Source organism: Aethalodelphis obliquidens, unplaced genomic scaffold (genome assembly GCF_003676395.1).
Source record: "Aethalodelphis obliquidens isolate GAN/ISIS:26980383/991018 unplaced genomic scaffold, ASM367639v1 scaffold45, whole genome shotgun sequence".
NCBI classification, from domain to species: Eukaryota; Metazoa; Chordata; class Mammalia; order Artiodactyla; family Delphinidae; genus Aethalodelphis; species Aethalodelphis obliquidens.
This window is the reverse complement of record NW_020837989.1, coordinates 1,530,336-1,543,228: the sequence shown is the minus strand read 5'-3', so window position 1 is coordinate 1,543,228 and position 12,893 is coordinate 1,530,336. Positions and strand designations below refer to the sequence as shown.

The 12,893-nt window shown below is 39.8% G+C and overlaps 1 protein-coding gene across 2 annotated transcripts in view; it reads right to left on the bottom strand.

Annotated features, from left to right (window-relative positions):
* SOX30 (SRY-box transcription factor 30) overlaps window positions 1-12,550 on the bottom strand; it is a 33,931-nt gene extending 21,381 nt beyond the window's left edge. The window contains exons 1-4 of one of the 2 annotated variants that reach the window (XM_027081426.1): window positions 11,342-12,536; window positions 9,111-9,350; window positions 7,715-7,894; window positions 1,112-1,604 (exon numbers count right to left, since the gene is read on the bottom strand). In XM_027081426.1, coding sequence (XP_026937227.1) covers window positions 1,112-1,604; window positions 7,715-7,894; window positions 9,111-9,350; window positions 11,342-12,353 — 1,925 coding nt within the window. In that variant the 5' untranslated portion in view covers window positions 12,354-12,536. Of the gene's footprint in view, window positions 1-1,111; window positions 1,605-7,714; window positions 7,895-9,110; window positions 9,351-11,341 lie in introns of both variants that reach the window. The other variant, XM_027081427.1, reaches the window with a different exon arrangement.
* Between the last annotated feature and the right edge of the window lie 343 nt (window positions 12,551-12,893).

Below are 12,893 nucleotides of genomic sequence, written 5' to 3'. Positions count from 1 at the left end.
AACTAAAAGACTTCTGAAAGCTATTAAAGAAGAGCCTATTGCGAAAAACAAAACAACAAATAGCAAAATCTCCCTTTCTCCTGATCTGATCCCCTAGTTCCACTTTCTTCCAGTTCTGGGCTAAGGACTTGAAAGCAAGCAATCCCATTATGAATTGAAGCAACATAATATATACCTCAAAAGTTCTTTGAGGCCTTGGTACCCAAGTGGGGAGTAGTTTTACTTTCTAAGTAAGTAACCATAAAAGATTGTGTTAAACACGTAACACTCCATTCTCAACAGAAACCATCTCTGTCTACACACTTAACAGCAACTGAAAAGTAGAGGTTAATGCCACTTTATTAGAATGCTTGCAAAGAAGTTAAATTCTATCACTCCAAAATGAAAAGTTACAAATTTGTTTTCCCTAGATACTTCCCTGTGAAAATAAATTCCTTTACTGGTAATTTACGTAAGAAACGTTTTGGTTTGTTAAAAAGGGCACTGAGAGGGTATATAACTTCAGACAAGTCATTTAACCTCTTAGATCAAGTGCTCTCTATATCCCTGCTACTCAAAGTGTGGTCCACAATCAGCAGAACTGACATCACTTGGGAGCTTGTTACACATGCAGAATATTACGCTTACTATAACTCAGTATAGGAAACTACTATACCCCAGACCTGCTGACTCAAGAGTCTTCATTTTAACAAGATCACATGTGGTTTATATATATATATGAAAGTTTCAGAACCACACCTCTATACAATCAGGGGGTTTGACTAAATGATCTTAAATTAAGGTCACGTATAACTGATTATTTTTTCAAGAGAAAAATCAGATCTGACAACACTGGCGCCTGTATTCTCATGCGGCAACAGTAGGCTGGAACTGAGTAGCAGCTGCCTCATAAGATGGGGCATGCACTCTCCTTGGCTTCCCCAGTCCTCATCTGGCCCCTCCATGTATTTATATTAACTGCTTGCCCCCTATTTAGCCACTAATCTAAATTATATAGATCCCAAGCAGTAATGAGGAAGTTCCTTTTTCAGTAAATAAGAGAGGCCTTCAGAGGTAAAAATTCATTAGCTATAAGTAGTTTTACGTGAAAGGAAATAAATTGTTCATTTACCTTGATGGGAAGTAGTGAGGTCCAGGTAGGAAGTAAGGGTGATGAAAAGCGAATCGCGGTGGCGTCCCAAATAATGTGGCTGCATGGCCAAGGGGAGGGGGCTGGCAAACATGTGAGTGTGGAATAGGAGGAGCTTGGGGGATTGGAGCACTTCTGGGACAAGTGGAGATGCTGGGATACTCCTCGGGAGGCTGGATGGTAGAGGCTGCAAATCTGGCGTGGGCAGTACTTGCATTAGTTGGAATCCTGCTGGTGCTCTCCAGAAAGACAGGAGTGGGTCTCTTCACAGAGTGACTGGCTCCAGAATGCAGCTGATGAGTGTCCGTTTCGGAGGGCCCAGCAAAGCACTGGGGTAGGAGTGGTGGACAGAGGGGCAAACTTGGAGCCTGGACAGCCACCTGGGCAGTACTGGAGATGCTTGGCTGGAAAACTGTGATGGGGCTTGGGCGCTGGACTGCAGGTGTGGGCAGCGGGATGGCAGGTGGAGCTTCATCTTTGGAAATAAAAATAGCATGGGTCAGGCATGAACTGAGTCACTCCATATTTTTCTTTTTTCAGCAGAACTTAATAAACTATACAACCAGAAGCCTTCACTAACCACCTTACCTAAGAACATCACCACGCTATTTTACCATCTTGAACAAACTGAAGCCGTCTTGTTCATTTATTTTACATTCTTGTCTCTCTTTCCCACCTAGATTCTAAGTGCCATAAGAGGAGAGACCTTTTCTGTTTTGCTCACTACTGTATCCCCAGGCCTCAAAATTCTGCCTGGCACAGAATAGGCCCTTAAAAAATATTTTTTGGATTAATAAATAAATGAATAAAATGATTGAGTGATTGAGTGAAAGACAAATACACACAAATGCTGGCACATATATAAAAATGTTTCTAAAAGAAATAGTATGAAACTACTGATAGTGGTTACTTTTAAAAGGTGGTCATCTGGAATAGGGGACAGGGCCGTGGGACGCCAGACTTTCATTTTATACCTATTGGTACTATTTGAACTTTCTATTCTCTAAATATATCAATTTTATTTTACATATTAATAGAGGTTTCATCCTAGTGGTATGGGTCATTTTTCTTTTATTTTGTATACTTCTCTATATTAAACTAAATTATAATTGACATTTAATTTTTTAATTGGAAAAAACTAAAGAAACAATCAGTAAAATTATTTTGCTTTATTGCATTCAATATGAATACATAAGGAAATTCCCAAGTGAGACTAAGACTTGCCATAGGTCAGCAATTTGTGACAGATAAGAAAGGAATATTATCGCAGCAGGGCATGCTGGATATAGCAGAATTTTTAGAGGCAAGTGAAATAATCATGTATTTGATCTTTTTGATCCTGAAGAAGAGAGGACTGCTGACCGAGTTGCTGAGTTATCCAAATGACACACTTAGCCTAAATTTAACTCAAGTTTTCCACAGAAATACAGAGAGAAGCCAAAGCAATAGATTCATGATCTAGTTTATTTCCATGCAGTTAGGTCTCTATTAATATAGAAGATGCAGTCCAAGAACAGACCCTGTGGTTAGAAATGTTTCTGTCAGAGGCCAAAAGGATTGTGAATCTTCTCTCAGCCTTGGCCAGGTAACACCTTCCTCTCCTTCCTTCTCTCCAGATAAGTCAAATAACTACCCCTCCTCCCCTTTAAACCTGGAGGTAGGGAATTAAGGGGTATATCTGTTTCAAGTTGGCCTCTGACCCAGTGAAGTAGAGGCAACACAGGAGCAGGGTGTAGATGAAGCGGTACTGATGCTCAGTTAATGGGGTTACATGGACTAGCCCTCCAATCTGTGAGGCACAGGCCTTAGGCCTTTCCTGATTAATCAAACATAATTTCCCTCTTCAGGTTCCCTCAGAACCTATAAATCTATCAAACATCACAAAATAGTGTAAATTTGCAGGTCTGCCACCCTTACCACAATCACAAAACTGGGAGCTCAAGAGCAGGAACAGTTTAATTCATGTTTGTATCCCCATTACCTGGCACAGAGCTTGGTTAATAATAGTTAAGAAAGGTATGACTAGATGAAAGAAAAAACAAACTAACAAATAAACCTATAGCTGACAGAACCTCTACCACTCATCGGGTATAAGGAAAATCTCCTCCTCTATGCAACTATGAAGCCAGGCTGACCTGTAAAATCTCTCAGTTTTATTCACTGAATTATCACTGCACTCAAGACATCTGCTCCTAAAATCTACTCTGATGCAGATTTCTTTTCCCTGTACAGTACAAGAGGCTCTTAGTCCTCAGAAAAGAAGTATGGTCATTTTAGGCAAAGGAAACACAAATTATAGGAGCCATAGAGAACAATGATATTATTTCAGTTATTGAAGAAGGAAGGGACTCATCCTTTAGCTGATACAAATGTTCTTTTCTACCAAAGATATTTTTATAAAATAAGGGGTACCAGTGAGGCATGAGGTGATAAAATCATGCATCTATTTAACTAAACAAATATTCACTTAGCAACTAACATGTGTCAAGCACCATTTTGGCCTGAGGTAAAAAATCAGATAAATCAGGTGCATAGAGAGTTATATGGTAGTATAATGAAGATGTCCTAAATGTCAAAATTCATGTTGCTAAACAAGAGGTTAAAGTCTGCAACACCTAGTCATCACTGATTTACTGTCAGTGAATAGGGAAGACTTGTGGAACGGGCAGAGATCTAATGTATCACACTGTAGATAAAGTATGGAAAAGACCAGCCAGTCACCTGGTATACAGCTTCTAGTATACAGCTAGGTTACATTTCTCAGCCTCCCTTGCAGTTAGGAGTGGTCCTGTGGCTCAGGCTAACCAATGGAATGTAAGAAGAAGTGATATGCACCACTTCTGAAACTGGCCCATAAAAAACTCTCATGCATGATCCTCCATGCTCTTTTCCCTTCTGCAGGTCATGCACACTTGGATGCTACATATCAAAGATGGAAGACCCATAGGTTAGAAGAAAACTGTGTCCATGAATCCCTTGGAAGAAAGCCAGAAATACTTATTTTGCACTTTACATGCGTAAAAAAGTAAACCATGATTCTGTTTAAACCGTTATGTTTAGATGAGTGTTGAAGCAGCTAGCATTATCTAATTGTTACATGAGGTACAGAGCAAAATTTTAGATCTATAGTACAATATGAGAAGAAAAGAAAAAATTTAAAGTTATTAATAACTTTCAACAATTCTGGCAAATCTCTCCCACCCACTCCTAAAGAGGAAGACTCTACTGCCTGTGTTGAATGGATGAAGGATGCAACCAGGCTTTTGTTGTGTGACTGGGATAAACAGGAAGGAGTAGAGAATGGCATAAACTGAGGACAGACCAAATTTCTCTACAAGAAAAAGTTGTATAGAGGTAGAAAGAAGAACAGGAGGACGAGCATATGGCTGAGGAGAGAGAAACAGAGGCAGAGAGAGGAGGAGAGGACAGAGAGAAATAGAGTAAGAGCAGAGACATAGAGACAGAGATGGGAAATGGAGACTTGGGAAGAACAGTTAGACAACTGCTAAGAAAGATGGGACTTTGGGGACAGAAATGGTAATGAGGAACCTAAGAAGACTTACTATAGTTTGAACCATAAGATTCCATCTTCCTTGCATCATAAGAAAACCTACAATAATGAGCTACATCACTTTTCAAGGAATTTTCAAGCCATATCTTTGTTTCTTATGGATATAAAACTTTGCTAGGGGACTTCCCTGGTGGCGCAGTGGTTGAGAGTCCACCTGCCCATGCAGGGGACATGGGTTCGTGCTCCGGTGCGGGAAGATCCCACATGCCGTGGTGCGGCTGGGCCCGTGAGCCATGACCGCTGAGCCTGCGTGTCCGGAGCCTGTGCTCCGCAACGGGAGAGGCCACGGCAGTGAGAGGCCCGCGTACCGCAAAAAAAAAAAAAAAAACTTTGCTAGAACTGATCTTAAGTCAGGGACAAGACCAGATTTTTTTGCATTATAATAACAGTATCAGAACATTGGAGGGTTTTTTTTGTTCTGTTTCTGTTAAATAAGAACAGATGGGTAAACCAAAATCACATCACATGTTTACTACCAAAAAATTAAAATAGTAGTAAACATTTTTAAAGTAAAAATTTAGAGAAAATGTATGAATTCAGAAGAATGAAAGATGTCAACTGAGTTTGGATGTAATAAGGAAAACCCATTTCAGGTTTGAGAAATAAAATGTAGAAAATGAAATAATCTCACCAGAAAATTCCTAAATATATAAAACTGACATTTAAAAGCCAGGCTAAAATAAATATAGCTTCTACCAAACTTCCAGAATCCTTTAAAATAAATTTGACCACTTAATGTAAAATGAAAATGCTGGCATAACTGGCATCAAAGACATATGATAAAAGAAAGTATCTAAAAAGTATTCTGGACTATCTGGCTGTAAGTACTTTCAGAAACTAGAAACAGGAGACAAGCTCACAAGATCAAAATATCACAAGATCTTAGGTAGCATTCACTGAAGAACTTTAGAGAAACTCAAAGTTAGAGCTGAGAAAATATTAGATGAAGTAAATACAAATGGTCTCTCTGCCAAAAATGCTATGCCAGAGCATTTTCCAAGTTATTGAAGTAGTGAACTTGAGAACTATAGTTTGGTAAGTCTATTTTCTACACTTAAAAAGCTGATGAAATCTATACAATGTATTAGTGTATAAAGGTTGCTAGGAAAAAAGAGCAAATTTTTTCTGATAAGAGATAAATTATACCTCACTCCTCACTAACTTGATATCTTTCTTCCATGGGAATAAACAAAACAAGTTTGAAAAACACAATTACCATGACTTTATGTTTAGAATATAATATAAAATTAATTGAAAGAAACAAAAAAAGGGGTGGTGTAAAAATTTGTATCTGTAGGTAATAAGCGATTAAAAGTAGATTCTCTTAGGGATTTGTGCTATAATTTGTTCTTATTTAACAATTTTATAAATGATTTAGAATATAAAATATATAGTGAAATTTCCAAATTTGCAACTGATAACAACTCCTCCAAGTAATATAATGCCACACTGATGAGTACAAACTAAAAGAACATATTTCAAAAGTTGTATGATTGGGCAGCAGAGTAGCCAATAAATCTCATCATAACTATTATATAACTATTAAATATATATATATATCATAATTATTATACATATAACTTTATATATCTGGGAAAATAATTCCCAAATTTTATACTTAAAAGATAATGATTTTTTTAATCATTTGAGATCCAATTAAATCTTTACTGACACTACATATTACTAGAAATAAGAGAAATTTAAAAAGAAAAAAGCAAACAAAAGCTCATTTTCCTTAGATTTGATTACTTTGCATATGGCTCTGAAATGCTTCCTATAATTCTGCTTCTCATACTTAAATAAAACATCATGGATGCGAGAGCTCTACCACTTTCTATCTCCCCAAATCTTTGCTCAGAATTGCATAAAATTAATATATTGTATAAAACTGTCAGCTGTCTCAAGTAAGAACACTGATAAATATATTTCTGGGGAGAGAAAACATACAGCATTTAACTGTGGATAGAATGACATGGAAGAGGGGTCTTAGAAAAAGGGGTAAAAAGAAGAAACAGATGATAAAAGTGTAAATCATAAATAACAGATAAAACAAGGTAAGTTTTTAAAAAAAGCACAATTAAGCCTAGATTGAAATACAGGATTAAAAGAGATACTACCAAATAGCAAAGGGTGAAAGTGCCTGCCTGTTCTGGGAGAGGACAGGGTGATAGGATCAGCTTTCTTTGCCTTGAGCCTAGATACCCTGAAAGTGGCTTTGTTGGTATCCATTGCTACAATGATACACAGGAAAAAAAACTGAAAATGTCTAAGATCCTAATAAGTTAATTTTCAAGATATCTAAACCTCTCATCACATAGATATGAGGAGGCAGAAACTGGAAAGAACAGTAGTTTCAGGACAAGTGATAGCAAGTAGTGAACGTACAAAGCTCTGCCTAAGAGATGACTAAAATAGGCTCTGGAAGAACAAACTAATGATGGATAGACCTATAACAAGTTCTTAAGATACTAGATTCTCAATTTTGGGTTCTTAAAAGCAAAAGACAGGAATGTTGTGAAGAACTGATAACAGAGGAGAAATTTAGGGCAAGACAATGTAATGAACGAAATATCTGGTAGAAGATAACTTCCATTGCTTTTCTAGGGCAGCAAAAAAAAAAATGGTCTTAAGAGATCAGTCACTACTACTATATTCCAGGACAGGATGCCTCATACCCCATCAGCAAGGCATTCTTTTATGCTAATAGTAAAAACATATTCCTATTTCCTATTGAATTACCTCAGTCATTTCCTGCATTATCTGCATAATCTATGGACTCATCCTGATTTGCTTAAAAGGTCTGACACAGAATATTTGCTACTCTAGCAAACCAAGGGTTTTGATGTCTACTGAAATCTTTCTTTCCCTGATTTAATGTTTTCACTCTATTTTTGATTTTTTCTTAACATTGTTGTCCTAAACTCTTAAGCTAACAGAAACAAAATTTCAAGTTAAGAGGTAAAATGATCACATAGCCATTAAAAAATTTGTAATCTACAATAAAATCAACTCACCAACTGAATGAGTGATGGGGTTCTGTAGGCTGGGAATTACCACAGAGTAGGTAGGTGAGCAATAAGGATAAACTGTTGTTGAATTTGTAGAGATGATATTCTGTGTGGTACCAGAAAGTACATTGGAAACGCTTAGAGGGAAGCGTTTTCGCTTCCCTGGACGAGGCTGATAAATCCAACCTAGAGAAGATAAACTATTTTTAATTTGAACATATAGATCCTATTTAGCCTTTAAATAGTTCTTTGCACATTAGAAGTCCAAAACACTTCTAAGTCTTCATTGTCTAAAGTATCTTTTCCAGCTCTATGATACCATTTCTGTGCATTTTAGCATATATATCCATATGGCTCCTAAGTAGTGGCCAATGTTGTAACCCATAATACAAAGGAAGAGGAAGGGCAAATGTCTTTTATCCAAAGACACATAATGAATTTATAGTAAAATCAACATTAAAGGCACTGAGTTTGAATCCCAAAGCTTTTCCTCTACCCATAAAACAATGCCCCAGTAAGATACTATTTGTCTCCTCCTGTTTCCTCACTTTCTATAAGACACAATTATCTATATCTTACGATGAAGTGGTTACTAATGACCAGTCACTATTTTTATGCCTTCTTCAGAAAGAGTCACTCTCTTAGACTTGGCAGTCTCCAAGTCCACAAACCACCCAATTTCCTTCCAAACTCAGAAAAGTGGAGTTAGGGCAGTTGTAGCCACTGCATAACCAAGAGAATCACTGGTTCCCTGTAACCACTGCTCTGACGATTCCCCCCTAGAACCTTTCTCCTACTACTTTAGAAAAATAGTTATTCTTTTCCCACCATGCACAATATGTTGGCCATACACTGTGCTTTTACCAAGCTTAATATCAATTTCCTCACTGCTGGGGAGAGAATCAGAATTTATTTCAAACTACATCATGATGAGGATAAATTTATCAATCAGAAGGCAGCACTATATTCTGATAATCATATAATATTAAAATGGAGCATGGTGTTAATGCCTGTAGCATGCCCTGCATATTTTCTCTGTTGCTCTGATCTGAACTTCATTTTCTAGCATATTTGAAAAATTATAGCCTAGAACTCTGGAGCTTTACCTTCATTACGTTTATATTTATATATTTAATCAAAACGACAGTAAAACTGTTTGTCCCCAGGTTTGCATTAGTTGGCAAATATGAGGCCAGATATCCCTCTACTTTGTGCTGTTTAAGGAAACTTATGCCCAGTATCAATTAAATCATTACTGTAATATTAGCCAGTATTTTCTCTATTGTACATATCAGATTAGAAAAAAATTACATTTTTGTATTTCAGTCTCAAACTAACCTATTCTTTACCTAAATAAATTTAAAGAAATTAGAAAGAGGCTTTGTTCATTTCATTTGATTACCAGGAAATTCCTCTCTGTGCTTTTCTTTAATCTTTTGTGCTTCATCATAATAGGGTTTCTTTTGTTCTTCACTAAGTTTGTTCCACTCTAACCCGAGCTGGACACTGATTTCTGCATTGTTGGCTGCTGGGTTAGCTTTGGCTAGTGCTGGCCGGTGGATCCTTGCCCAAACCATAAATGCATTCATGGGTCGCTTCACATGACCATTTCTGTCCTTACTGAAGGGAGTGTCTGGTATTCCTACATGACAAAAATTAAGAGACTAAATTAATGTGCCACACACACACACAATTTTAAAGTGAAGTGCACTTCCACCTATATTTACTTTTTAAATATCTGGAGAAAATATACACTTCAATATAGCCAAGGAACTGCCAGTGTTCCAGAATTCCTCATAACCCCTGAACTCTGCATTCTAAACTGTGGCTTAGAAAGACTCTTCTCTTCCTCAAAAAGAATAATATTGTTGAAGATACTGTGGAAGTAATAACGTTGAAGACACAGTAAACTGCTGGCTTACTACTTCTTTGAGCTATATTAATATCTCTAACAATAATTAACATTTAGTTTATTTCCCATTAAAATATTCTAGTACTGGGGGACAGGAATTAGGACTTATTAATGACTATAATCCCAGCGCTAGGTGGGTGTACCCTAAATGTTTAAAGGAATTCATTTACATGCCACTGGAGTGCCCATTCAAGCAAAAATACTTATAATATTAATATACTATATTATTTATATTTTGTCATGAAGGTGAAGCACCTGCCAAGGTGGGTCACTAACACTAGTTCCATGTCCCAGGAGAAAAAATAAGAGGAAAATAAGAAAGGTGACTTTTTGAAAATCACAGAGACAGCTGAAATTACAATAAAGGAAGTTGTTTAAATTCACATCTCTTACATAATTCATCAAAAACCACTGCCTATACACTTCATATACTGTTTCTCTTTATTTTAGGGTTACTTGATATATAAAATTTTAAAATGCACAAAGGATGAAATAAGTATTATAAAGAAAGCTTCCCCTTTCTCTCCTTTAGAAAATGAAAACAAAGTTTAAAAATTACTGATGATAAAAAGCAAGAGTATGGGGTACAGATGAACTTATTTGCAAAGCAGAAATAGAGACACAGATGTAGAGAGAACAAACATACGGGTACCACGGTGGGGAAGGGGAGGGTGGGATGAATTGGGAGATTGGGATTGACATATACACACTACTATGTGTAAAATAGATAACTGATGAAAATCTACTGTATAGCACAGGGAACTCTACTCAATGCTCTGTGGTGACCTAAATAGGAAGGAAATCCAAAAAAGGGGATATATGTATACATATAGCTGATTCACTTTGTTGTACAGCAGAAACTAACACAACATTGTAAAGCAACTATACTCTAATAAAATTTTAGAAAAAAAAAAAAGCAAGAGGGTGGGGTGGGGAGGAAGAATCAGTAAAGAAAATAAGAAAACAATGAAGATAAAAGTCAATGAAGATATGAACTGAAGATTAATATGACTTTCCATTGACATTTACTGCCATAGTATTATGTCTGAATTACATCTTAAAATAAGAATTTTCTAGCTATATATTTGGAAATAACGGATAGAAATAAAATATCTACTTGTAATTGTTACTACTGTAACTGTGGTCATTTCTTTGAAAACAACTTATTCTACAGTGTTTTCATTTTCTATATTTCTGTAAGTCCTTAGCTTTTAGAATACCATTACAATTAATTATGTACTGTTCTCGCCTAGAAAATGTTTACTCTTCATTTTTAAAGAAGATAAATCACCTCTATATCCAGTATAAACTTTCCTGTTTATTTTTTCATTAAACACTATTTTTTCTTGTTTCTTGATACATGTAAAAATACTGAGCTACTATAATACAATATTTTAAAATGTTGATTATCTGTAGCATATAAACTGAGGGCTTTGTGTTATCTAGCAAGAATATTTCTATTTTTGTGTATAAACATTAGTCACATCTAAATCTCATCCTCCACTGGGCCTTAAAAAAATAATTATTTTTAATGTTTGGGAATCCTGAACGTGTTAGCGTATTTTACTGCTATATGTACAAGTCAGAAGTGATCTTTGCAGACTTTGCCCTGAACCCATGATTTTATTTTTCTAGTTTATGCTTCTCAACAGCTGACATGTCAGCTACGGGACAACAGCCGAAGTTTAAAAAACCAGATTGTTTCCCCTGCCGTCTAATACCTGCATCTGAGGGAAGCACGGTGAGTGGGACATCTTTGGTTTCAATTTTTACAGAAGGCTCCAGTAAGGACTGCATTTTAATAGGCACTGGTGTCAAGGGGACCTTGGTCAATCCTATCAGCTCTGAAGGTGGAGGTCCCTGAAACTGGATCCGGGCTCCAGGGGGCACGGTAGGAAGAGTCAAAGGGATCCTGAGGTCTTGCTGGTGCGGCCCAAAGGCAATGGACGGCTGGGTCAGGATGACATCCTTGCTGCCATGGACCAGGCCACTGGACGCGGGCTCTGTGCCGAGCCTGGAGTCCTCGCGGAGTCTCTCAGGCTCCTCCGTTTTGATGACTCCTTCGCTGATAGCCGCCAGGCTTTTGCCTTCCCCTCCTTTCGCCGCCGTGTAGCTCATGACCTCCTCCTCTTCCTCCATCTTGCCCTTCTCGTCCCCTCGGGGGCTGTCGATGGCCGGCCTGGGGCCTCCTGCCTTCGCTGCCTTGGAGGCCTTAGGGCCCGCCTTGACGGCCCTCCGAGGTCCCACTGACGGATCCAAGCTGGGGTCCAGCTCCTGCTTCTCTGCCTTAACGTGCACCGGCAGGGGCTGCCCCAGGTGCAACTGAGGCCTGCAGGGGGAGCCGTCGGGCGGCGGCGGCGGCGGCAGCAGTAGCAGCTCGGGCCTCAGCTGCAGCAGCCGCGCCTGCGCGGGAGAGGCTGCTGCGCCTTCCTCCCGGGCCTGAAGCAGTGGTGGCCCAGGCGGCAGCAGTAACACCTGCTCCGGGTTCACCTGCAGTACCCGCCGTGCCGCGGGCTGTACGCCCGACGCCGGAGCCTCCCCGCACGACGAGGCTAACGTCACAATGGCGGCCGCGCACGGGGCGAGCGGCGACGCAGAGGGCTCCGCGGCCGCTGCCCGAAAAAAGGCGCCCTCGACAGCCACCGGGGGCGGAGCGGGGCGCAGCGGGCGCGGCGGGGTCGCCCGCGGCAGTTGGCGCGGCTGAGGCGGCGGCTCCGGCCTGGCTCTCTCCATGGGGGGAGGGGGACGCCCCGGCCTACTCCCGGCCCGGATTGTAAGCTCAGCCGTTTGTTGGCGACCTTCTCCCCTCCCCCTTTCAGTTAAGACCCTTCCACGGCCTTTGCTACCCAGAACCCTACGCGGTTCAAAAAGCAGCCCTTGGTCTTGGCCTCGCCCAACCACAAGTGTCTTGGTACCCCCCCACCCGCGGTCCGCCAATCACAGGCACGTTCTCCGGCTCCTCCCGCCCTCCACGCACCCCTGCTACCGAGCCGTCGAATCGCCCGCTACGGCCGGGCCGCGGCACGTGCTGCCCATTTTCCCCCTGTGACTCTCCCTCTCTTCCGGTGTTCTCTTCAGTCCGTTGTCCTTAGTTACCTCTCCCCAGTCCGGAGCGCCCGACAGTGGCGTTGCCCAGGAAACAGAGCGGTTCCACGCCACTGACCTCCAGGAGATAAAGCCGTGTGAGTTCTGCACAAGAGCTGGACATACCTGCCTTGTACACGCGGTTTGCAATTCCAGAATACCTTGTGGGCCCTGACTCTCACCGGGGTC